General features: G+C 40.8%; 1 protein-coding gene across 1 annotated transcript in view; it reads right to left on the bottom strand.

The window, feature by feature from the left end:
- Nucleotides 1-573: 573 nt before the first annotated feature.
- Nucleotides 574-26,997, bottom strand: part of STX12 (syntaxin 12) — a 35,637-nt gene continuing 9,213 nt past the window's right edge. Inside the window, exons 2-9 of the mRNA XM_005895907.3 lie at nucleotides 21,220-21,289; nucleotides 19,429-19,528; nucleotides 12,198-12,335; nucleotides 10,031-10,074; nucleotides 8,315-8,420; nucleotides 3,904-3,976; nucleotides 3,130-3,212; nucleotides 574-1,815 (exon numbers count right to left, since the gene is read on the bottom strand). Of these exons, the coding sequence (XP_005895969.1) occupies nucleotides 1,723-1,815; nucleotides 3,130-3,212; nucleotides 3,904-3,976; nucleotides 8,315-8,420; nucleotides 10,031-10,074; nucleotides 12,198-12,335; nucleotides 19,429-19,528; nucleotides 21,220-21,289 (707 nt within the window). The 3' untranslated portion in view covers nucleotides 574-1,722. The remainder of the gene's footprint in view (nucleotides 1,816-3,129; nucleotides 3,213-3,903; nucleotides 3,977-8,314; nucleotides 8,421-10,030; nucleotides 10,075-12,197; nucleotides 12,336-19,428; nucleotides 19,529-21,219; nucleotides 21,290-26,997) is intronic.

Here is a 26,997-nt window from a genome sequence, read left to right as displayed (position 1 = left end):
TTTTTTTCTTGCCCGGAGTGTTATAAATGATGTATTCAGGTCCAAGTATAATTTAGAGCTGAAGGGGCAGTGATTGTAGAACCAATGAATTAGCTCCGAAGCTGCTGCCTAGGCCTCTGTGACACCCCAACAGCTCTATTCTGTTCTTCAAGGAAAGGGCCTCTTCCACCCCCAAACCAATCCTCACCTGATCTCCAGTTTTCTTGCAGGTCTCAGTTTTTCTCTGGACAGCACATCATCCGATATCTACTGCATTAGGATGTTAACGCATAGAAACTTATAATAGAAGCTTTTAAAATGTTTATTTGTATTATAAGGGTGAAATGATGCAAGAGTGCAAAGAAACTTAAGTATTTAGCCCTTGTTTCCCTGCTGTTCACATTATTTTAGGAAAAGAAGATTAAGTAACATTAAAAGGAATGGAAGAAGTAAATATAAATATACCCAGCCAAATCCTCTAATTCACTAAAGGATGAACTGAAATTGTTGGCCCAATTCACATTTATTGAGAACCTAAAAAAATTACTTCCCCTGTAACTTCCCTGGACCTGTGAAAAAGGGGAGTGGACAACATTTATATTACAAGACAGCAATCTTTTATTGAAACATTTTTTTTGGTCTAAAACTATGCATGGAGAGATTAACCTCTTGTTCATAAATTAGGGTAATTCTAACATCACTATTCCAAACCAATATTATTTACAAAAAAAGAACCTTTTCTTTGCTTTCTTGCCAGTTCACAGGACTAAATTTTAAACCAACTTCAGTCTAGCTTTTAAAATTTCCCTGCCACCAAATGCCCAGCAAACCTTATTAGGGTAGGGGGCAGCCTTTTGATGGCAACAGTCATCATTTACCAGGAATGTACAACCACAACTGAGCAACAACAACAAAAGATTAAATCATTCCAAACAATTCCTATTTGCTTTCCAAAAGCATGCTTTGTCTACTTCTCCCATTCTATACAGACAGGTGGGAGAGGAACGCCACAGAGCATCATAATGTTAATTAAATTAACCTCTTCAAAAGGGGACAAGATGGTTTAGCGTATATATGGATGAACTGCAGTCAATGATACTAACAAGTAATAAACTTTAAACCCAGATTAACACATATCCCCAATAGCTGGCCAGCTCAAATCATTACTTCTCATTTAATCTGGATCACATGTGCAATTTTTTACTCTCTAGTTAAATACATCGCCAAAATTTTTCAAAGCATATAGGGAACAGGCTTCTTAGAAATTCAAATTAAAATGTTAAATAATAAAAATTGCTGGCTTATTATACAGTTTCTGACAAACTCCAATGTGCTAGGTGACCGAAAGTAATTCTATCTCAGTTGCTAGTAAAAAGGTAAATCTTGTATATACATAAAAAGACAATATTACAAGACTGTAGTGTTATCCTACCAAAACAAGAATATCTAGAATGGAATTTTAAGTAAACACTTGGGATGATGAGCAATCAGAATACAAGAGAAAAGAAAATCCACATAAATTAATTCTTAATTTGAGAAATCAATAAAATGTATACACAAATTGATAAATACTGTCTCCATAGGTCACTAATTCCAAGGACTAGTTAGTAGTTAGTTTCTAACTAAATTATTACAAGACATTCTGGTGTATTCTCTTTTCTTATGATCAGTTTGTTCTGGCAAGACTCCAACAAGCACTTGCCCTTGAAACAGCTCAGCGGGAGAAGGCTGGAAGCAATCACTTCATTTATTAACTAGCCACAAAATAAATCCAAAGATTACAATAATCACTGACAGGACAAGCACCAGGATACAGATCTTCTTGCGAGATTTTTTCTGAGGAGAGAAATATGTAAAGAAGACACTCATGAAACAAGTAAAAAATGTTTATAAGACTCCAAGAGTGCTTCATCAATCAGCCTCCTGGTAATGCAAAATTAAACTCTGTGTATGATTATGCAGACACCTTCTCAAAAATCTCAAGGTACCAGTGCTAGACAGCAGTGCAAGTCCTCATTCAATGCTCCCAAATACAATTTGCAAAGGCACTGTTTATATCTATGTTGCAAGGTGTTATTTGCTATAAAATAAGTTATTTGTACATGTGTATTTGAATAAAGGTTTTATACCTATTATAAAATTTTATGTTCACTGTAAAAAACAGACAAGGAGAAGAGAAAATAATTACCCACAGATAAAACAGCTGACATTTTAATTGTATTTCCTTCTGATCTTTTATCCAGGCACATTTATCTGAAATAATTGGGACCATACTGTATCATGTCTGATGGTTTTCTCACTCAATATTTTAGAATAAAATTTGTGACATTATAAACTCTTCATAAACATCTCTTTTACTTCCCACATAAAATAACATGAAGTGGATGTATATAATTTACTTGACTGTTCTTTACTGTTGGATATTAAAGTCATCACTCACTTTTTAAAAGGAAACTATTGTTAAATACAATTTCTTTAAGAACAGTCCCGGGGAAATAAAATTGTCTTAGGAACATGGTAAATGACTAAATGCTATTTGTTTCTAAAAAGCCATGCAACACCAGATTGAGGAGAAATGAGAAGGACCTCATTCACAACATGTGTAAACTGAGGTGAAGACCCGGATAAAGTTTGTAAAACCAGAGTTTCAAATAATATGTAGAAAAATACCACTTTACAGAAAGTAGAACAATTAACCCCTAGGTGTTCACAGCAAAATAACCCCCATATGATAAGCCCCAATTAAGTCATACATAAACAGCAGTCCAAGTTGAGTCTCTGTCCATTTTCTGTGGCAACAGTCAACATACATTATCTGCAAAGTCCTACTTTGTAACTATTACTATCCTAACTGAAACAAATTTCAGCTGTGTAGGTTAGAAAATTAGCCTTACCCCAAACTAGGTATCATGCTAGCTTATGGGGATACCTTTGTAGCTAAGAGGCTTCTATGTCAGTTTATTCAAAGTTTGATGCCTTTTTTGTAGATCTCTGCAAAGGAAAATACTAAAAATGGAGCTGCGATGGCAATTATGACTACCTGCCTCCAGCTTAAGACTGAACAAACGGCTGCAGCTGCTCAGTGTCGGTGACTCCGACGGCCCCTAGAGACTACAGCACAGAGGGATTTTCTTTTGTACCTGCTTTTACCTGATAGTAAGCAGCTCGCTGTAGCTGGTCAGTGGCTCTTTCTACATGCACCTCTGAGCTTTCCACGTTGGCTTCTATGCTGTCTGCAAAAAAGAAGGGCAGTGGATGTTTTAGCACAGTCGGATGTTTCAAGACTGCAAACTGAAGAGAATTCTGATGCTAAGGGTCCTGTTAACAACCATCACTCCAACTATCCAGCCATGAGATCAAAAGTTACCAGCCCCATAAGAGAACAGCCCTCTTCTTTGGAAATAAACACTGAAGAATTATTTAGAGGTAGAGGGTTATGAAGTATGCAAATCATCCACAAACAGTTCAGAAAAAAATCAGGTAAATATATAGAGTGCAAATAAAAAGCAAATGGGGTAGAATGTTAATAAGATGTAAATCTAAGTAAAGCTTATAAAGGAGTTCCTTGTTATTTTCATTTTTGCAACTTTCTGTGAACTTGAAATTATTTCCAAATAAAAAGTTTTTTTAAAAAAGGGTTTCGAATCCCATAGTTGTGCAAGTTTCTGCAGATAAAAACTGAGAAGCTGACAGCTATTTCCCTAAACAGCCAAAGACTTACCATGAGGCTATGGCAAGTGAATGGACTATTCATGGAAGCTTCATTTTAACTTCCACATTTGACAATGTAAGAAAATCTCTAAGAAAATGAATTTAGTGATTTTTTGAATGGTATTCCTAGATTTCTAAGACACAGCTTACTGACTTCTTTGCATACAAAAACTATCCACTCACCTTTATGTTAAAGGTATCAATAATACATACCAATGAGATCACCTTGGTCGTGGATCATCATGGCCAAATCTTTAAATATCTGATTGACATCCAAAATATCAGCCTAAGGAACACACACACAAAAAAATTAACCAACATTAAGTAACATGTTGGAAGATTCATTTCCTCTACTTACCTAAAGTTCTGGCTATTAACATAACACGTGTGTTTTTAAAGCTTATAAATCATGCTTTCTCTATAAACAGAAAATGAAAATAAAGTAATTATTAACACTTACTAAGTGACTTCTGTATGCAGAGTACTATGCCAGGTAGGTAATTAGAAGTACAGTCTCTTGGAGCCTATCAGTTACAGAGGACTGTTAACCCTCCACAGTCTTGTTCAACCTTAAATTAAGAACTTCTTTGGACCTCCCTACTAAAATGTGGACAATTACAGTACCCATCTCATAGGGTTTTCAGAAGTACTAAATAAAAAATTCTTAGAACTATGCAATAACCACTTCGTAAGTGTTAGCTATTAGTAACTATTACTTAACTGGTCTTTTGGAGAAGGAAATGGCAACCCACTCCAGGATTCTTGCCTGGAGAATCCTGTGGACAGAGGAGCCTGGTGGGCTGCTGTCCATGGAGTCGCACAGAGTCGGACACAACTGAAGTGACTTAGCGTGTGTGCGTAACTGGTCCTCATGACAACCAATAAGACATGTATTATCTCCATTCTATAGAAGAGGAAAGTGAAGGCTCAAAGAGGTTTAATGACTTGTCCTAAGGTCTCACAGCTAGCATGTGGCAAAACTGAGAATTAAAAGTTCGTGATGGGCTTCCCTGGTGGTCCAGTGATAAAGACTCCATCTGCCAAGGCAGGGGACACACGTCTGATCCTTGGCCTGCACTCTAGAGCCTGTGCTCTGCAACAAGAGAAGCCACCACAATGAGAAGCCTGCGCACCACAACAAAGAACAGCCCCAGCTCTCTGCACCTAGAGAAAGCCCTCGGGTAGCAATAAAGACCCAGCACAGTCACAAGTAAATAAATAAATAATCTTTTTAAAAGTTCACGATGTTTGAATTAATCATTCAGTAACTCTATGAAGTTCGTGTCTTCTTTGAGGATAATGAGGCTCAGAGAGGTTATGTAACTTGTCTAGTCATACAACTCATCAGTGAGGAAACTAAGCACTGCAGCCAGGATGATATTCCTAAAGCCCACACTCTTTCAATAAGCAATTCGCTGCCTCTCAGATGCTACAATTAAAAAAAAGATACCTTCAAAGCAATGACTTCCTGATCACAACTTGGCAAGAACAGTTCTAGCCAGCACCTCAGTTACTTGTTAAGAGTCTACTATAGTTAGGACAGTTGGCTAGTTGCTGTCAGTATAAAAGGGCTTAATAATAGTTATCTGCGGGTGGAGGTGGGGTGGAGGGATCAGTATATAATAAGATAAGAAGAAAGGGTATTATATGGTAAATGACTAATAAATGGTATAGCATTTACCTCAAGCAGAGAAGGAAGACTACGGCAGAAGAGGCAGGACTTAAGAAGCCATTTACATAGAAAGGTAACTTGGTTAAAGAACAAACAGCCCAGTTTGGCTATAACATGGGTGTGATATTATGATATAAGAAATATATATTTGATCTTTGTCCCAATCCCAGCACTGAGCTCCTAAAATTTTTTTCTAACTGATAAAAGAGATAAAGATGTCCTTTTTTATTCAAAACAAACCCTTTCAACCACTCCTGAGTTTATGTTAATAGCTTGGCTTTTGGAAAACCCCTAAGGATGGGGGCTATTTGCCTGGGAACCAACCTGGTGTTTAGTTGGTTGGAACTTTCAGCCCCAATTCCAACCTCTGGGGAGGGGAGGAGGGCTCAAGGTTAGATCAATCACCAAAGGCCAATTATTTAATCAATCATGCTTATGTAACCAGAAGTTCAGAGAGCGTCTTGGTTAGTGAACACATGGAGATATGGGGAGTGTAGTGGGCCTGGAGAGGGCATGGAAGCCATGCACATGTGTGTGCTCAGTCACTTCAGTCGTGTCTGATTCTTTGTGACCCCATGGACTATAGCCCACCAGGCTCCTCTGTCCATGGGATTCTCCAGGCAAGAATACTGGAGTGGGTTGCCATGTCCTCCTCCAGGGGATCTTCCTGACCCAGGGATCGAACCCGCGTCTCCTGAATCTCCTGCACTGCAGGCAGATTCTTCGCCACTGAGCCACTGGGGAAGCCCCATGGAAGCCATGTACCCCTGGCCACATACTTTGCCCTATGTATCTCTTCCGTCTGGCTCTTCCTGAGCTGTATCCTTTTATAATAAACCAGTAACCTAATGAGTAAACTGTTTTCTTGAGTTCTGTGAGCTGCTCCAGCTAATTAATCAAACCCAAGGAAGGGGTCGTGAGAACTTCCAATTTCCAACCTGCTGGTCAGAAGCACAGGTGACAACCTGGATTTGCGACTGGCACCTGAAGTCTCGGAAAGGGGGTCAGTCTTGTGGGACTGAACTTTCAATCTGTGGGATCTGAGGCTAACTCCAGGAAGACAGTATTAGAACTAAGTTGCACTGTAGCACATCGTGATAATGTGGCAGAATTGCCTGATGTGGGGGAAAAAACACATATTTGGTGACCAGAGTGTGGGAAGGATAGAGTGGGAGCAGAAGAGAAACACACCAGAGTGTGTTGCTGCACTGTTAGAGCAGGGTTTGCATGTTAGATGCAGGAAATGACTGGACACGAAAGTGCAACGGCTAAGGAATTAGACCTTGATTCTGTTGAATGTGAAGTGCCCATGACACTCCTCTCCTCAGCTCCACGCATCTCATTCTACTCTCGGCTGGATGGGATTTCTCATGTTAAAGAATCAATTAGATGATTAGTAGCAATAGATGAAAAAGAAAATACATGACATCTTTGAAGTCAAACTTCAGGCTTTCCCTGATGGCTCAGCCGGTAAAGAATCCACCCGTAATGCAGGAGACAAAGGAGATATGTGTTCGATCCCTAGGTTGGGAAGATCCCCTGGAGTAGGAAATGGCAACCCACTCCAGTATTCATGCCTGGAGAATCCCATGGACGGAGGAGCCTGGTGGGCTATAGTCCACGGGGTCGCAAAGAGTCGGACACGACTGAGTGACTTTACTTTCACTTTCTTCAATAAAAAAAATAAACTAAAAAAAAAAAGAAGTATCAAGAATAAAAAAACAGAGGGCTCTAGGGCAGTGTATCTCAACCTTGACTGCACTTTGTAATTACCTGGGAAGTTTGTAAGATAAAAAATGGCCTCACCCAGGGCTTCCTGTGGATGTTTGTCTATTTTTAACCTACAAAAAAATTAGAAAATCACACGCAGTTCAAACTAGTAATTGGTGGGTGGATGAGAAGAGCTGGGGCATTAAAAAAAAAAAATCTCCAAGTGATTCTAAAAGTGCAGTCAGGTTCAGAACCACTGCCACAGACGAAGGTCAAGGAGGAGATCAAAGTTTCTCCTCTCTACAATCCTCCTCCCCACACTGCCCCCAAGATGGCAGTCTTCCATCTCCATGGAGAAAAGTACTCATGTTTAAGGATATTTTACTGGTCATCATGCAAAAAATTAAAGTTGGAAACTCAGGTAAGAAAGGCCTTGAGACCTCTCTCTCAACCCTCACCTCAAAAATTGTTCCGTTTCTCTGACGCACTGATGGGATACCCACAATTTGGGACTGGACTTTCGGATGCACAAAAATGGAGGAAATTTGTTGGCCTGTCTTTATTCTGGGTTATTCAGACTAAGCAAAGGGCTCTTCGTAGAGGCCCACCGAACCTAGAGATTGGCATTGAGGTTTGGGGACAATGTCTTAATAAAATATTTGTTGGCCTTGCTCTGTTCTCTATGGGTATTCCCATGGAGACCATATAAAATATGGTGACTGAGGAGGGGGTCCAGGTATCCTCAGGCACCATGACCAATACCATCCTAGTGAAGTGTGAAAGTTGCTCAGTCATGTCCGACTCTTTATGACCCTGAATCCTCTTTGTGGCCTGAATTCTCCAGGGCAGAATACTAGAATGGGTAGCCGTTCCCTTCTTCTCCAAGGGGATCTTCCCAACCCAGGGATTGAACCTAGGTCTCCCGCATTGCAGACGGATTCTTTACCAGCTGAGCCACCAGCGAAGCCCAAGAGTACTGGAATGGGTAGCCTATCCCTTCTCCAGCGGATCTTCCCGACCCAGGAATCAAACCAGGGTCTCCTACATTGCAGGTGGATTCTTTACCAGCTGAGGTACCAGGGAATCCTGACACGATCGTAAGAGTAGTTCAAATTCACCATGATTACACTGAGACATAATATGCAAACTGTACAACTCATTTCATCCTTTCTCATAATCACTGAGAGAAAAACCAGATTGCAGATACACTGAGTCAAACAAAAAACATGACCTGGCCCTCACCTCCAGCTGCCGAATTGCCGTCTCCCTCTCCTTAATAAGCTCCAGGTCCTGTTCGGTGATGGCCACCTCATCCTCCTGTCTCTGCATCTGGTTCCACTCCTCATGGCTGCAGGGAGACAAGCACATGGGCTGATTCCTCCCCGCAAAGGTGGACCTAAGACATATCATCTCTAGAGTCAGCAGAGCCTGTCCAAAGACAGTACCAGGCCTCCAAGTCCTCTGGTAACAATACAAGTCCCTAGGGGTTACATTCTTCACATCCAGAGGGAAAGAACTGGTAACACCAAGAAAACCAAGTCTCAACTTTCATGGGCAAAACTAAGAGGAGGCAGAATTACAAGGGATGGGACTCCTTGCTGTTTCCATTCAGGGATATACTCTATAATCTTGCTAGACAAGAAGCGGGCAGAGATTTGAAATCTCTGGCCCATTCTCTCCCAGGGCACTCTCAAAGTGCAAAATGTGTTGCCATCTCAGGTACTAAATGGGTAGAGAAGAGCAGGTTAAGTGACCTGTCAGTGCCTCACCAATTAGTCTGACAGAATCATATCTCCTGGTTTTCAAGGATTTCTTTGAGGCTGTTAAATGTCTCATAACAGAAAACCAAAATGAAAAAGCTAATGAAATGTTACAACTCTTCTTTTCTGGTACCATATTTAGAAGAAAGGCATATGACTTACGAGACATGCACTTTGAAAATTCAGTATTAAGCACCTTTCCAGTAGTACACATAAATCACATGCCATCTCCACAATACTTAGAGAATTTTCTCCATGTGCTGGAGATACAAAACTGAGTGAGAGAGCACTCCAGGCCTCTGAGGTGCTCACAGTATAGTGACAGCAAGACAGATGCATACCTGTGACAAAATACTTTATGTTCTGAACTAATACCATCAATACATTTCTATGGAATTAATTAATTCAGTTTGGAGGAGAAAGGAGATGTCTTGTAGATAAAAAATCATTTGCTTTTTCCAGGGTTGCCTCCATTTTAGCGATGAGTAAACAGAAACCCAGGAACTTTGAAGAACTTATATCTGAATTACAGGTAAAATTTCAGCCCTCCTAAATTGTAGGTTTTGGGGGTCTCTATTTATTCCTCTTGAGCCAAACCCTCTCCTCAACACACAGACATCAGAGATTTCTTGAAAATTTTTTATTCACTTTGAAATTATCCCTTTCATAATTCAAAGATCATGGAAAAGCCCACTGTTTTGACTTTTTTAATTTGATGGATTATAAATTACCTACCCCAGGGCTCTTGAGAGTCCCTTGAACTGCAAGGAGATCAAACCAGTCAATCTTAAAGGAAATCAGTCCTGAATATTCATTGGAAGGACTGATGCTGAAGCTGAAGCTCCAATACTTTGGCCATCTGATGCGAAGAACTGACTCACTGCAAAAGACCCTGATGCTGGGAAAGATTGAAGGCAGGAGGAGAAGGGGACGACAGAGGATGAGATGGTTGGATGGCATCATCAACTCGATGGACATGAGTCTGAGCAAGCTCCGGGAGTTGGTAATGGACAGGGAAGCCAGGCGTGCTGCAGTCCATCGGGTCGCAAAAGAGTCAGACACGACTGAGCGACTGAACTGAACTGACCCCGGGGTCCCTTTATTTTTCCTCCTTTTTTCTCACTCATTTTTAAAATTGAAAGTAAGTATAAAGTATAAAATCCCATCTCAACTATCTACCTTAGAATAATTCCTTTACCTGTCAAAGGAGACGAGCTGTTCCTCTCTCTGCCTCTCCTCCGCCTAGAAAGTAGATGGCATCATTGCTGCTGTTATTCACAAACATGTCACAGACACAGACACACACACTCACATACACACAATGGCCTCCTTTAGCTACAGTATGAAGAAGCAACATCCTTTGGCTCTGATAGGATCTATAAGATGACACAGGGCTCTGGCAATCTGTCTTGACTGAGAAATAGGTGTGAAGTAGTCAAAAGCCAATCTGCACTCCACTTTGGGTTCAGAATCAAAACTATACTAAGTAGGATGGAGAGAACATGGTAAGAGAAAGGAATAAAAATTAATAACAGTGATAACTTATTTTAAAATTTGGAGATAGGTGGATTAAGAGGAAGAATTGAAAACATGCAAGCAAACAAATTTTCAGAACTTGTAAAGATTTTTTTAAAAAAATAGACCTTTAAAGCATATCAGGTTCTAAAGTGACAAAGTGACTTCAAAAATCAGTCTAATGATACATTATTTTTGTAATTTAACAACCAAGAAAAAAAGTTAAAAGAGCAATCTATTTTTAAAAAAAACCTTCCCTTTTTTTATGATAACAGTAATCAAAAAGCAAAATAAAGACAATTTCAAAATTATACCCACCCAGAGGAATACAGTGGGGTTTTTAAAATTATTATTAGTTTTCCCTCTCTCCCCAGATCAAGAAACGAAACACTGCTAGTGTCCTAAAGCCTACCTCTGTGCCCTTCTCCAATAACCACCACCTCCCTCTCCTCCATAGTCACCATTATCCTGGCTTTTTGGCCACCATTTTCTTGTATTTTTAAAATACTGATACATATCAATATTTAATATTGTATCTGATTTTGAATTTTACATGAATGGAATTATACTGTTTGTATTCTTTCATGCTTTGATTGGATCACATTAGATCACGCCAGATCCATCCCTGATGTAAATATAACTATGGTTCATTTTCCCTGTTGTAATATATTATAGTACCACCACATATTTATCTCTTCTATTGTTAATTGACATTGGAGTGTTTCTGATTTTTGACTACTACAAATAATGTTGCTATGAACACTCCTGTACTTATATCCTGGTACAAACATACAGAGTTCTCTGGGGTAGAACGGCTGGGTCATAAGGAGTTCTGAAGTTACAGTCAAATGTTTTCCAGTGGTTGTTTCAACTCACTACCACTGGTGGAAGGAAAGTCCCTGTTACATTTCATCCTTTGTGTACCCTGGGCTGTGCACTACACTGCAGAAATTATTTGCCGGTATTCTTTGGGGGCTAGAATAAAGGTGTCTGAACAGAGATGATTTTGTCTGGCACGAAGGTACTCGACCAGACCACGACTACTGGAAGCTTCAGGCCTTTGGACCATTCAGGTGGTATGAATTTGGACAGCAAATCTGCCTGAAGGTTACTCTGTGGTACAATTTACTGTCTGGATTTCCCCTCCCTCTTGCCGTCCTCAGTGCTAACGCAATCTTTTTAGCAGTCTGCTAGGGGAAAGGAAGGCTTACTTTTCATTTCTTTTAGGGCCCAGTTTAATTTGAGCAGCACCTTCTTTTACAATATCCACCTTGCATGGACCCATTACTTTGACTTCATGCCATAAGGACATCAAAACTGAATTCACGTTTGCCCTCAGTAAATGTACTCAGTGGAAAAGTAGTTTTTTTCAGTGCTCTGCTTATCTCTATGGGTTCACACCTTCTCTTAGGCTTTGATCTTAATATTTTCATGGCTCTTCAATATTTTTGAGATGTTGGGTTGTTAAAATCTAGTATCTGTTAATTCTTTTCAAAGAGAAGGCTAGTCCAAATAACCTAGCCTGCTACATTCTAGGAAACGGATTTATCCTTTCTTTTTAAAAAGCTTTTAACATAAGATCAATATGACAATGAGAAAGGAAAAAGAAAATTACACATAATTCTACCTGTCATTTTTGTAAATCTTTGTGCATACTCCTTTCCAGTCTTTGACCGTATATACACTTTTTTAACAAAGGTTATACCAATCTGACATTTTCATAGCAGCTAATGTCCATGTTTATTATTTGGAGGGATAGAAAGTAAAGACAAATGGTCAAAATTTTTTTTTTAAACTTAGGAAAGAACATCCTGAAATTTACAGAGGTCTTCTTTTGGAAATAAACTCACAGAAAGACGAGATCCAGCTCTTGCTCGGGCAATGCTCTCCTTCTCCTTTTCAGACACCCTTCTCTGCACAGCCTGGAAACTGTTTAAGGCTGCAGAGAAGTCATTCATGAGACGTTCCTTCTGAAGTTTCTGCTGGCGCTGGGAAATTAAACAAGAACTTAAAATTTCATATTAACCCAGAATCATTTGGTTTTAATTCCCTTTAAAAGCAAAAGTACACCCCCTAAAAATTCCCAACTAGGAAAAGAACTATGAAATAGGCTCTTCCTTAAATGAATGAACTTGCTCTTTTCTAACTCAAATCTCTAGTTAATACTAAAGGCCAAGTCAGAGTTTTCCTTCTTTCATTCTGACAAACCTGTGAACTAGGTGTCTTTTACCTTGTAAGGGAATCTCAGAGGGAACCACAGTTCAGAATTTTGGTTCCCAGGAGAATCTAAAAGCAGAATAAACACCTATGGATTTAGACTGGACTCAAATAGAGACTGTTTCCTTGCCAACATGTTAAAAACTGTATTCATCTATAGTTAGTTCACAGCTTACCTGAACACCATAGAATCATTTGCCTTCACACTATAGTGAGGTTCAAAATCTTTGAGAACCTAAAACTTATTCTGCAGAGTTACAGGCTATGTTTACTTAGCTGACTGATACTATGTCTCAAAAAGCACATCCTGAGAGCACCTGCTGTAGTCAATTGGTACTACAGGTTATACAGAGGCAAGTATAATCAGTAAGAATCCAAGTGGTCAAGGCCTCAAGAGGTGGTGGACACTTAGGGAAGAGTAAGGCATGAATGGTAGAGAGAAGGCGAAAGGCAAAGCCATGCAAGGTAACTGTGCGAGCAAAGGTATGCTGGCAGAAATTTGCAGAGGATTTATAAAAAGGTAGTTTGACTGGAACCAAAGGTTTTTTTCATGAGAATAGCTAAAAGATAAAACTGAAAAAATAGGGAAGGGGCTGGCCACGGCAGGTTTTATTTTTATCTTTTAAAGATTTGCTTACTTGGCCATACTGGGTCTTAGTGGCACACGCAGGATTTTTGATTTTCATTGTGGCATGCAGGGCTTCCCAGGTGGCGCTAGTGATAAAGAACTCGCGTGCCAACCCAGGAGACTAAGAGATGGGGTTCCACTCCTAGTCTGGAAGATCCCCTGGAGTAGGGCACAACAATCCACTCCATATTCTTGCCTGGAGAATCCCATGAACAGAGAAGCCTGGCAGTCTACAGTGCATAGGGTCACAAAGAGTCAGATATGATGGAGCGACTTACCACGCATGCACTGAGGCATGCGGGTTCTTTAGTTGTGGCCTGTGGAGTTTTTAGTCGTGGCATGTGAACTATTAGGTGTGGCACGCAGGATCTAGTTTCCTAAGGATCGAACTTGGGCCCCCTGCATTGGGAGGGCGGAGTCTTGGCCACTGGACCACCAGGGAAGTCCCCACAGCAGGTTTTATTTTATTTTTTAAATTTATTTTTGGCTGTCCAAGTCTTTGCTGCTTCACACAGGCCTTCTCTAGAGCGGGGGTTACTCTTTGCTGCAGTGCGAAGGCTTCTCAATGCAGTGACTTCTCTCATTGTGGAACACAGGCTCGGTATTTGTGGCTCACAGACTTAGTTGCTCTGTGGCATGCAGGATCTTCCCAGATGAGGGACTGAACCCGTGTCCTCTGCATTGGCAGGCAGACTCTTAAACACTGGACCACCAAGGAAGCCCAGCCGCTGCAGGTTTTAAATGCCAAGCTAATGAGTTTGGGATTCAACCTCTAAATAACAAAGAGCAATGAAGATTTCTATGAGCGGAACATGATGTGTACAAAATGATAACTTAGAAAGATGAGTCCACGATGGTGAACACAATGGAATGGGAAAATGAAATAAGTCAAAAAGATGACCACAATAATCAAGGTTTAGGGTTAGGAAGACATGGTATCAATAATGAGAACACAAAGAAATGAGTCTAAAAAACATGCGACTGGCTGTGGGGAAAGGAGAATAAAGTCAAAGGATGACTCACATTTCACACCTGGGAGAGAGATGGTAACACTGAAAGCAAATTTAGATGAGGGACTTTTTATCCCATTCCTGAGATTTTAATTTTTACATAAACATTAAATAAGAGAGGGGAAAAAACATCATTCCCTCTCACTATCCAAAAATATTATCTTTTAAGTATATCATAAACATTTTCCATGTTAACATACTCTTCACAATTTGGTCTTTGCTACATCAGTTCAGTTCAGTCACTCAGTCGTGTCCGACTCTTTGCGACCCCATGAATCGCAGCATGCCAGGCCTCCCTCTCCATCACCAACTCCCGGAGATCACTCAGACTCACATCCATCGAGTGAGTGATGCCATCCAGCCATCTCATCCTCTGTCGTCCCCTTCTCCTCCTGCCCCCAATCCCTCCCAGCATCAGAGTCTTCTCCAATGACTCAACTCTTCACATGAGGTGCCCAAAGTACTGGAGTTTCAGCTTCAGCATCATTCCCTCCAAAGAAATCCCAGGGCTGATCTCCTTCAGAATGGACTGGTTGCATCTCCTTGCAGTCCAAGGGACTCTCAAGAGTCTTCTCCAACACCACAGTTCAAAAGCATCAATTCTTCGGTGCTCAGCCTTCTTCACAGTCCAACTCTCACATCCATACATGACCACAGGAAAAACCATAGCCTTGACTAGACAAACCTTTGTTGGCAAAGTAATGTCTCTGCTTTTGAATATGCTATCTAGGTTGGTCATAACTTTCCTTCCAAGGAGTAAGCGTCTTTTAATTTCATGGCTGCAATCACCATCTGCAGTGATTTTGGAGCCCCAAAAAATAAAGTCTGACACTGTTTCCACTGTTTCCCCATCTATTTCCCAGGAAGTGATGGGACCGGATGCCATGATCTTAGTTTTCTGAATGTTGAGCTTTAAGCCAACTTTTTCACTCTCCACTTGCACTTTCATCAAGAGGCTTTTGAGTTCCTCTTTACTTTCTGCCATAAGGGTGGTGTCATCTGCATATCTGAGGTTATTGATATCTCTCCTGGCAATCTTGATTCCAGCTTGTGTTTCTTCCAGTCCAGCATTTCTCATGATGTAGTCTGCATAGAAGTTAAATAAGCAGGGTGATAATATACACCCTGGCAATCTTGATTCCAGCTTGTGTTTCTTCCAGTCCAGCGTTTCTCATGATGTAGTCTGCATAGAAGTTAAATAAGCAGGGTGATAATATACAGCCTTGATGTACTCCTTTTCCTATTTGGAACCAGTCTGTTGTTCCATGTCCAGTTCTAACTATTGCTTCCTGACCTGCATACAGATTTCTCAAGAAGCAGGTCAGGTGGTCTGGTATTCCCATCTCTTTCAGAGTTTTCCACAGTTTATTGTGATCCACACAGTCAAAGGCTTTGGCATAGTCAATAAAGCAGAAATAGATGTTTTTCTGGAACTCTCTTGCTTTTTCCATGATCCAGCGGTTGTTGGCAATTTGATCTCTGGTTCCTCTGACTTGTCTAAAACCCACTTGAACATCAGGAAGTTCACGGTTCACATATTGCTGAAGCCTGGCTTGGAGAATTTTGAGCATTACTTCACTAGCATGTGAGATGAGTGCAATTGTGTGGTAGTTTGAGCATTCTTTGGCATTGCCTTTCTTTGGGATTGGAATGAAAACTGACCTTTTCCAGTCCTGTGGCCACTGCTGAGTTTTCCAAATTTGCTGGCATATTGAGTGCAGCACTTTCACAGCATCATCTTTCAGGATTTGGAATAGCTCAACTGAATTCCATCACCTCCACTAGTTTTGTTCATAGTGATGCTTTCTAAGGCCCACTTGACTTCACATTCCAGGATGTCTGGCTCTAGATGAGTGATCACACCATTGTGATTATCTTGGTCGTGAAGATCTTTTTTGTACAGTTCTTCTGTGTATTCTTGCCACCTTTTCTTAATATCTTCTGCTTCTGTTAGGTCCATACCATTTCTGTCCTTTATTGAACCCATCTTTGCATGAAATGTTCCCTTGGTATCTCTAATTTTCTTGAAGAGATCTCTAGTCTTTCCCATTCTGTTGTTTTCCTCTATTTCTTTGCATTGATCACTGAGGAAGGCTTTGCTACATAATACTCCATTAAGTTGATCTAGTAAATTTTATGTAAGCATTCCTTCTAGATTGTTCTATTTTTAACTATTACAAATAAATAAAGCTAAAGTAAGGCCTATTGTAACAGCTAATATTTATACAGTGCTTATCACATATCATATTGTTATAACTACTTTATATAATAACTCATTTAATCCATATATCAACCTATACTATTAAAGTACCTATTTGACAGATCTGGAAAATGAGGCACACAGAGGTTAAGCAATTTGCCTAGGATCATATAGTAAATGGCAGGGGTAGAATTTAAATCCAGGAAACCTGGCTCCAGAGTGCATAGCTGGTTTTTTTTCCCTTAGAACTTGGAACATTTGCATGAGTGGAAATATTAGGTCAAAAGGCACAAACTTTTTTTTATGACAGTAAGTACTGTCAGTCAGCTTAGTGAGGGGTTTGGGTGAAACAGAAGGGATTTATTAGCGTATCAAAGAGGAGATGTCAGAGCAGGAATTAGCGATATGGGCCAAGTACTCAGAGGTGCAGGGGCGAGGGACGGAAAAAGATTTGGGGACCACAGTCATAAAAGTCACAGGAAGCTCATAAAAGTAGAAAAGACTCCTGGGGGAGAAAGCATAAAATAACAAAATTAGGGGATCACTGGTTGTGCCTTGGGGCACACCCACTTCTAGGAAGACACAGAGTCAGAGAAGCTGAGACTCAACCTGGGGTAAGAGAGACAAAAGACCAGAAAGGAGTCACCAGAGTCGGGAGACATGAAAACTACTTTGTCGTCTTTACTATGGAAATCATGGGAAGAAAAAGGAAGTTTCAGTAAAGACAGGATGAACAGGAGGATCAAATAAAACAAAGAGAGATGAATAAAAACGCAGAAAAACCCCACTGGATTTGGCAATTAGAAGATCACTGATAATAGTGCATAAGTATGAAAGAAATGTGAAAGTACGATGTATGTTTTGATAGTGCAGTAGCAAAAAGATGAGTGACAGGGCTAAGATTAATTAGATAAAGAAACAACTGAAAAGGAAAAGAATATTCAGCACAATAGGAGGAAGGGAATCCAGGATTCATATTTCACCAGAAATAATACCTCTGTGGATTTATGTTCTTAATGATCCAAACTTTGCCAACAAAGGTCCATCTGGTAAAGGCTATGGTTTTTCCAGTGGTCATGTATGGATGTGAGAGTTGGACTATAAAGAAAGCTGAGCGCCGAAGAATTGATTCTTTTGCTCTATGGTGTTGGAGAAGACTCTTTAGAGTCCCTTGGACTGCAAGGAGATCCAACCAGTCCATCCTAAAGGAAATCAGTCCTGAATATTCATTGGAAGGACTGATGCTGAAGCTGCAACTCCAATACTTTGGCCACCTGATGCGAACAGCTGACTCACTGGGAAAGACCCTGAGGCTGGGAGAGACTGAAGGCGGGAGAAGGGGACCACAGAGGATGAGATGGTTGGATGGCATTACTGACTCAATGGACATGAGTTTCAGTAAACTCTGGATGTTGATGATGGACAGGGAGGCCTGGCAAGCTGCAGTCCATGGGGTCACAAAGAGCTGGACACGACTGAGCAACTGAACCGAACTGAATGATCCAAGATAATGGAAGGAAACAAGAAGATGCATAATCCAAAAATAATTTCTATTTGATTTTGGAATACATTAGATTTTTTTTTTAAAGGAGATTGAACTTTCTATGTTGCTTAGGCTACTATTTAACACTTTGCTGTTGTTCAGTTGCTCAGTCATGTCTGACTCTTTGAGACCCTGTGGACTACAGCACATTCTGTTGACATCAGACTCTTAGATTCCCTTTTTTTACTGCTAAAACTATCTACAAGAGTGTATTCCCTATGTGTACAGCTGGGAGAGGAAAGGGGTTGATTTGGGAACAATTTGAAAGAATGAATGGCAAGGGGAACTGGTCCAGTATGAGAAACAACCAACACAAACAGCACACAGGCAGAGTCAAAGGGCGGCTATGCTAAAGTTACTACTTTGCAGCGTGATGACAAAGCACCTAGTTTGGGTTCTGGTCTTTTGTGCGAGGGGATGCCAAGAATCCAAAGACTGAACACATACTTCATTAAACGCCTTGTCAGGAATGAGTTAAACTGACGATTTTCAAGCTTTTTTAATGGAGATCCAGAATAAAAATGTGACATCTTGATCTAGCATCGTATATACACATATGTGTGAAACAAAAAAGTTTCATGTAACAGTACTTCCCTTAATTACATGGTTACACACTCTGATATTTCTATTCTTTCATTTCTTTTAAATGGCGATCACAATACACTAAAATTATATTATGTTCCAACAATTACAATTCACAGACAACCCAGGAAGGGGAAGTGGTAGGCTTCATCTTTACAGCCATCAGAGATGAAATATCATCATTTAAAGAATTCACTAATAAAAAACAACGTAAGTTAAGTGCTCCCATGAACGGCATAGAAACTAAAGCAAAATAAAATCACAATAGTCTAAGATAGAGAAGATTTTTGTCCTGGAAGAGATAGGATGTGAGGCAGACCACGAACGGTAGGTTAAAAAGTCAAACTACGACGGAGGGAACACATTTGACTTCAAGAACAAGTGAAGGAAAGGCATGGCAAATCAAGGGAACAATGAATTCCAACAGAAACTGTGTCTCTCAAGGATTTAAATGGCCACTGAAGAAAACGACTTGAGCAGAGAAATCTATTTCTCAGAGCATTTCCTTAACTGGAAACCTACAAAAATGTGACATGAAAGTGACTGCAAAGTAAAAAAAGACATTTGCTTGAAATTTATAGACACTGGATACAAGCAAACTAGAATCAAGCCAGAAAGCATAAAGCTGCTAATCAAATCCCAACAAGATGCAAACACCGAGATTCTTCTTCAGTTAAACCCATTTTACTAATATATTATTGCTAATTATCGCAGCAGCTACTAATACCTTCCAAGATCTGGTAGCTGCATTCTTTCTGTTGTCACAGTAGACACTTATCTATTTTATGGATAAGGAAACTGAGGTTCAGTTTGAAGGCCAAGTTTGTTTCACATACCGCCTCTCCAAAAAAACCAATATTTTTCTTATTCAAAATAAATAAAAACCCCAGAAAATACCAACCTGTTCTGAAGTAGATAAAGGAAGGGGCAAGGACCCCAGTTCCTTCAGTAATTCATTTGTTTCCTTGGCAAGCTGATTTGTAGAGTGTTGTAACTGTTGCCTAAGAGAGAAAAGATGTGTTTTAGGATATTCTCACTTCTTGAGAGCTGTTAGCATCAGTCTGTTCTCAGAGTGTCTCATGATGCAGGGAATGAAAGGGCACCTGAAGGATGTTCCCAGATGCTCAGGTTCACAACAGAATTCCAGAAGTACCACCTAGTCAAACTCACTTTAAGTTGTCTTCACATTACCGAGTAGAAAGAACCTACCTCAATGAAAACTGCTGATTAGGTATTTTAATTCTTTGGGGAGAAAAGAAAAGCATTCTCAGCAGTTCTGATAGAAATACAAAAGCAGCTGCCCCCACACCTCAATCTAATAGTTTTAACACGCTGAACTCTCTCTGAAAATTCTCACGCTCATTCGCCCAAGAGTTCCGCATGGTTACTGTCTGTCACAGGCCACTGACTAGTGACAGAATCCACGCCCTGGGGGTTGGATGAAATGTGCATTAGAAGCAGAGCTTCTACCCTAGGGAACAACCTCCAAAGATCAACTCCCACGTTTGTGCTTAAAGCTGGTGCTTTTTCAGCTTTACCCTTGGCTCCCTACCTATGCTTTATGCTTGACTTTCTGGCTCTTTTCTCCAAAACAAAGAAGCCCTATACTGTGTTTAAAAAAAAAAAAAAAAAAGTAAGGAGCAGAGGGGAAAGGAAATTAAAGAGGGAAAAATGTGTGGGATTGAAAGGTACTGGAAATACAAAAAAGATTCCTTTCAGTCATGGTTTCTTCTACTATCTGGCCATTTCTGCAACGGTTTTAAGGGAGGACAGAGAAACCACACTACTGATTACTAATATTTTTTCACTGCAAAGGGGTCTCCAAGATAGAAGGGAAAAAAAAAAGCAAAACCAAAAAAATTTAAAAAACCATGAGAGTCAAAACCAAGAGGGAATCAAAAAACCAAAAAACAAAAATGGGAATTTCCTGGTGGTTCAGTGGTCCCCTCTTCCACCGAAGAGGGCACTGGTTCAATCCCTGCTTGGTGAACTAAGATCCAACCAGCCATATGGTACAGCAAAAAAAATAACAATAACAAAATAAAAATCAAAAGCCCCCAAAAAGAGTCAATCCAAAGCTTGAGCATCATGGACAGTACTAACATACCAACAGCTACCTCATGTCTCCATCAAAAAAGCTCAAAGTACTAACAGTAAGTCATTCTCTCACTTCCCAATGTCTAGGACAGGAAACAAAAATAGTGTTAAAGATGGAAACTAGAACTTCTAACAGCAGAAATAGAGTCAAGCAGGACATAATAAAAAGAATCTATTCCACTATTCTCTCCTCGGGCCATTCCGAATACACTTCTTTAATATTATATACAGTTGGAAATCCAACAGATTAGACAAGCACTGTAGATCATCAGGAGGCCTGTGCCAACAAGGAAGCTCCTGTAGGGAGAATGCAGTTTAAGAGTCGTAGGGATTCCCCCTCTACTTCCCTAAATTGTTCTGCTAAGCTGTCCAAGGGAGGAAGAAAAGCAGAGTCCAAGGACTCTGAGAGGCAAGGGAGATCACAACCCATTAATGTATTTTGTTGCTCCTCTTCTAGATCCAGCTGTGACCTCATGTCCCACTGCCTCTTGTGCTGACCTCACAGGCCTGAAACCTAAGCCGCCAAGCAGCAAGAGCATTAAGTGTGTCCCCAAAAGGCCCTCACAAATCCCAAACTTGTTAGGAAGCTACTCACAGATTTTCCTGTAGCTTGCTTGAATCCTGCTTAGTTCCTAGTTGGCTCATCAAGTTCTTTATCTGAGCGGCTGGGGAGAGGAGGAAATAAAAATTTATTAAAAAGAAAAATACATTCATCACAAGCACCGTGGGGAGAGGGAAAGGGATAAATGGGAGACTTGAGATTGATATATACATACTACTATATATAAAGTAGATACCTAATAAGGACCTATTGTAGAGCACATGGAACTCTACTCAATACCCTGCAATGGTCTATAAGGGAAAATCTGATTCACTGTGCTGTACACCTAAAACTAACACAACATTGTAAATCAATTATACTCCAAGAAAAATTTTTTAAAAAAACAAGCACCCTAATTCTCAGATCACTGGTCTCTCCCCATATCCTGAATAAGAATGTACAACTAATAGAAAGCATGCTATGATCAAGACCCTGGTCTTGATCTTCTAAACTATTCTCTTCTAAATCTACCTGTGAGATCTACCTTTCTCCTAGAGAGTAACTATGCCACTAAGCAGAAGGTGGTGGTTTTCGTCACTCCCAAAGAACTTCCACATTCTACCAGATTTCCAGTGGCACTGGTTAAAATGTTTGTCTCTTTTGGAATGGCCTTGATACCAAGTATCAATTCACAACAATAAACATTTAAATTCATGAATACAAAATAATTTTCTACAGCAAACATTTTTGGAAAGACAATGTACATTTATTATTGATAATAAGTTACCACTAATTGAGCACTTCTATGTGCCAAGTACTATATTAGGAGCTTTGTATACATAATCTTATTCATTTTCATAGCAACAGTCTGAAGTAGATGTATGTTCATTTTGCAGATGAGGAAACAGATTTAGAGAAGTTAAATATCTTATGTAAGCACACACACAAAAAGAAGTAGAGCAAAAAATTCAACCCCAGGGACATCATACTCCAATGCCTATGTTCTTTTAATTATGCTGTCTGTAGACAAATAGTACATGGCTTTGTTCAGATTACTCTACCAAGATATTGTGCTAAGATCAGGAATGGTCATATTTGAATCCTAGATGTTTAAGGCCCTAGTCCTGGACTAGGAAAGCAGAGTTCCGGAGGAACTGATAGTCAGAAATAGTCTGGCTGGGAATCTGAACACCCTTGTCGCTCACTGACTTCTACAACAGGAATAGAGCCCCTGATTTCCTATGTCCTACTTTCTATTTTCTTTTTCTGTTGGCAGAGAAGATGGGGGAGCTTCATTCATTTAGTGAGCTTGAAATTTTATTGTATGTTTGTTTTTTGTTTGTTTGCGTGCTTGCATTTTAAAAGCATTCACTGTCTTCTATAGGGCTTCCCTGGTGGCTCAGAGGGTAAAGCGTCTGCCCACAATCCGGAAGGCCTGGGTTCGATCCCCAGGTCAGGAAGATCCCCTGGAGAAGGAAATGGCAACCCACTCCAGTACTCTTGCCTGGAAAATTCCACAGACAGAAGAGCCTGGTAGGCTATAGTCCATGGGATTGCAAAGAGTTGCACATGACTGAGAAACTTCACAAGTGTCTTCTATTGCAAGAAACTGGAATACAGAACACAATAACAAAGTACTTTGTGTCCAGTGGAACATAATTATCTCCAAGTTTCACCAGGACTTCAAGAGATAATATATCACAATAGGTACAGGGCTCCTCTGGCCAAAAGACAGTTCCTTTGTGAGGGCTCTCCTACCCTCTCAGGTTTAATCCAGTTCCACTTGTGAAACACCAGACTGCTAAATGACTGGCTTAGGGGAAGAAGATGACGAAACCAATGCTTACTGTAACAATTTGTATCTATTATAGGAACAGATTATATACAAGGCTTCAATGTCCAATAAAAATGAAACCACTTATTAGAATTTTAAATTTTAAAAATTGATTGTTCCTTATGATAGGGTACTTCTTAAATAAAAAATTTGGGGGTCACAGTCATAATACTGACCTTAATTTGGTCACCAAGAGTAGTAAAAGGCAAGCTTAGTAAGGACCAGTACCCTACAGAAACACAGATGTGTTAATAGCTTCTAAGTCTGTTAAGAAATAATTATTAGCCAAAATCTTCTAGGTGATTGCTGAGTGACTCTACACCTAAGGGAAACTGAACAACCTAGCCCTTAACAGTGTCTAGGAGTTATTTCTCCTGCAAAAAATTAACAAACGGAAACCTCAATTAAATAGAGTTGGGAGATCCCAAGGGGGAGCTCTCACACCTACCAGACAGCAGAGCCCAGCAGGAAGACGCCTCTAAGCCAGTGAGAAGCCCTGGACTCTGGGTTTGCTGTATTCTTCCCAACTTTCTTTACCCTTCCCTTGCTAGGAGGGGGCTTGCACTTGGCCTGCCCTGATTGCAGACCCCAAACTGCAACTCTCTGGTAACTCTGAATAAACCTGTCTTTGCTGGAGAAATATCTGGCAGTTTCTGTTTTAGGTCAACATCCTTAGCCCAGATCACTGCGCCATAATGAGTGTTACAAAGCAAAAGTTTCCACAGTCAAGAATATATATGTGTGTAACACTTCAAATCATGATCTTATCTTATTTTAAGACCATCTTTTAAGCAAAATATAACTCCAATTTTATAACAGAAATATAGGTTTCACATGATTAAAAAGTTGCCTTTTGACAAACTTTCCTAAAATATAACTATTCTATTAAGTGAGGGTTTTTTAGCTTAATGGTTCCACAGGAAAATGTAAAGCACTATAGAAGATTGCATTCTGCTAAAAAAGCATTATGTAAGATATAAATAACCATTTTTCATCACTAAGATGTATAATGTCCTTCTTACCTAAGTCTAATGGGAATCAGAACCAAAGCTATCAACTGACTGGCCAAACAAATAATTTAAGAAAGAGGACAGACATTAGCATCTACAGAGCGTTCACCATGTGCCAGACACTGGGCTATGTACTTGATGTGGTATGCTGCTGCTAAGTCACTTCAGTTGTGTCCGACTCTGTGCGACCCCATAGACGGCAGCCCACCAGGCTCCCCTGTCCTGGGATTCTCCAGGCAAGAACACTGGAGTGGGTTGCCACTTCCTTCTCCAATGCATGAAAGTGAAAAGTCAAAGTGAAGTCACTCAGTCGTGTTCGACTCTTAGTGACCCCATGGACTGCAGCCTTGCGGGCTCCTCCATCCATGGGAGTTTCCAGGCAAGAGTACTGGAGTGGGGTGCCAGGGCCTTCTCCGTTGATGTGGTATAATAAAAAGTATATTTGGTCTTTGTCCTCAGTTCCTGGCAAAGAGTTCCTAAAAGCCTTGGAATTTCCTGAGTGATAGGAGTGTCCTTTGTTATTCATAAAGGGCTCCTTTGGAGCATACAGAGTTTACCTATTGAGGTGACCTAAGCCCTGACAGCCTTAGGGTGGGCAGGGTTTGTCATCGGAAAGACCAAGTAATTAGCAGGTTGGAAATTTCAGTTCCACCCACCAACCTCTGAGAAGGGAAACTGGGGGTAGAGAGAGGAAGTACAGATTAAACTCTATAAATTCTTGAACTAGATTTGATGAGCTTCCAGATTGGTGGACTCCCCAGGTGGTTCAGTGGTAAAGAACTCACCTGCCAATGCAGGAGACTCAAGAGACACAGGTCCGATCCCTGGGTCAGGAAGATCCCCTGGAGGAGGGCATGTCAACCCACTCCAGCATTCTTGCCTGAGAAATCCCATGGACAGAGGAGCCTGGCACAGTCCATGGGGTCGCAAAGAATCAGACACGACTGAGTGACCACACACACACAAGCACAGACTGGTGACCACACACAGATGCAGGGAGGGTGTCAGTGCCCATAGAGAGTATAGATATTTTGAGCTCTTCCTACATACCTTGTTCTAGGAATCTCTTCTATCTGGCTGCTCCTGAATTATGTCCTTTTATAATAAACCAGTCCCTGGTGGGTCAGAGGGTAAAGCGTCTGCCTGCAATGCGGGAGACCCGGGTTCAATCCCTGAGTCGGGAAGATCCCCTGGAGAAGGCAATGGCAGCCCACTCCAGTATTCTTGCCTGGAGAATCCCATGGACAGAGGAGCCTGGCAGGCTACAGTACACGGGGTCGCAAAGAGTCAGACACGACTGAACGACTTCACTTTCTTTCACTATAATAAACCAGTAAGTGAATGTTTTCCTGAGTTATGTGAGCTGGACTAGCAAACGAGCTGAACCTGAAGAGGGGCTCATGGGAACACCTCCAATACAGCTCACTGGTCAGAAAGACAGATAAGAACCTACACTTACAATTGGCATCTGAAGGGGGTGGGGTCGGGGGAGCCTTGTGGGACTAAGCCCTTAATTTGTGGAATCTGATGCTAACTCCAGGTAGTGTCAGAATTGAATTAAATTGTAGGACACCCCACTTAAGTCCACAGAAACTGACCACTGGTGTGTGGTAAACCCACACACCTGGTGTCAGAAGTATTGAGAGTGGAGGAAACAGCAGAAGAGTGCTTTTCCTTCACTCCGGATAAGCATTATCTTACTGTTGTTGTGCTAGTTGCTCAGTCGTGTCCAACTCTTTGCAACCCCACGGACCATAGCCTGCTAGGTTCCTCTGTCCATGGGATTCTCCAGGCAAGAATACTGGAGTGGGTTACCATTCCCCTCTCCAGGGGATCTTCCCAACCCAGGGATTGAATCCTGGTCTCCCGCACTGCAGGCAGATTCTTTACCTTCTGTCCCACCAGGGAAGCCCCTTATCTACTTAGATAAGCATTATTACAGGTGGGTACACTGAGGCTCACGCTGTTGCAAAACTCATTCCTTCATTTAGAATACCTATTCTACAGATATGTGCTCTAGAAGATATTGTTCTCAAGAAGCTTTCCTTTTTAGGAGAAGAGATAATAAGCATGTATCAGGTAGTGGTAAGTGCTATAAAGAAAAACAAAATCAGGTAAGGGCCAGAATAACAGGGTAGGGAGAAGATAGTAGTTTACAGGAGGTAGTCAAAGATGACCTGTCTGATAAGGTGACACAGAGGAGAGACCTAAAGGAAGTGAAAGATCAAACCATGAAAATATCTGGGGGAGAAGCTTTCCAGCAGAGAGCATGAAGCACAAAGTCCCCAAGGCAAGAGCACTTGCTGTGATGGAGAAACAGGGGGCCAATGTGACTAGAGAGAGATGAGAGAGGAGGGGAGCCAGAATACATAGGACCCTGTAAACTGGAGCAAGGCCTTCCAATTTGAATGAAATGGGAAGCCACCAATGGTTTTAAGCAGTGTCATAAAAGTGAAAGCGAAGTCCCTCAGTCGTGTCTTTGTGACCCCATGGACTGTAGCCTACCAGGCTCCTCTGTCCATGGGATTTTCCAGGCAATAGTACTGGAGTGGATTGCTATTTCCTTCTCCAAGGGAATCTTCCCAACCCAGGGATCGAACCCAGGTCTCTCGAGTTGTAGACAGACGCTTTACCGCCTGAGCCACCAGGGAAGTCCATAAAAACCAGAATTCAAATCCAGGGCTAATTCCAATAACTATATTTTTTATGTCACATTAGACTCTCTCAGTTTTCATTCCAATCCCAAAGAAAGGCAATGCCAAAGAATGCTCAAACTACCACACAATTGCACTCATCTCACACGCTAGTAAAGTAATGCTCAAAATTCTCCAAGCCAGGCTTCAGCAATATGTGAACCGTGAACTTCCTGATGTTCAAGCTGGTTTTAGAAAGGGCAGAGGAACCAGAGATCAAATTGCCAACATCCACTGGATCATGGAAAAAGCAAGAGAGTTCCAGAAAAACATCTATTTCTGCTTTATTGACTAT

Source organism: Bos mutus, chromosome 2, assembly GCF_027580195.1.
Source record: "Bos mutus isolate GX-2022 chromosome 2, NWIPB_WYAK_1.1, whole genome shotgun sequence".
Taxonomy (NCBI): Eukaryota; Metazoa; Chordata; class Mammalia; order Artiodactyla; family Bovidae; genus Bos; species Bos mutus.
This window is presented reverse-complemented; position numbering and strand designations above follow the sequence as displayed.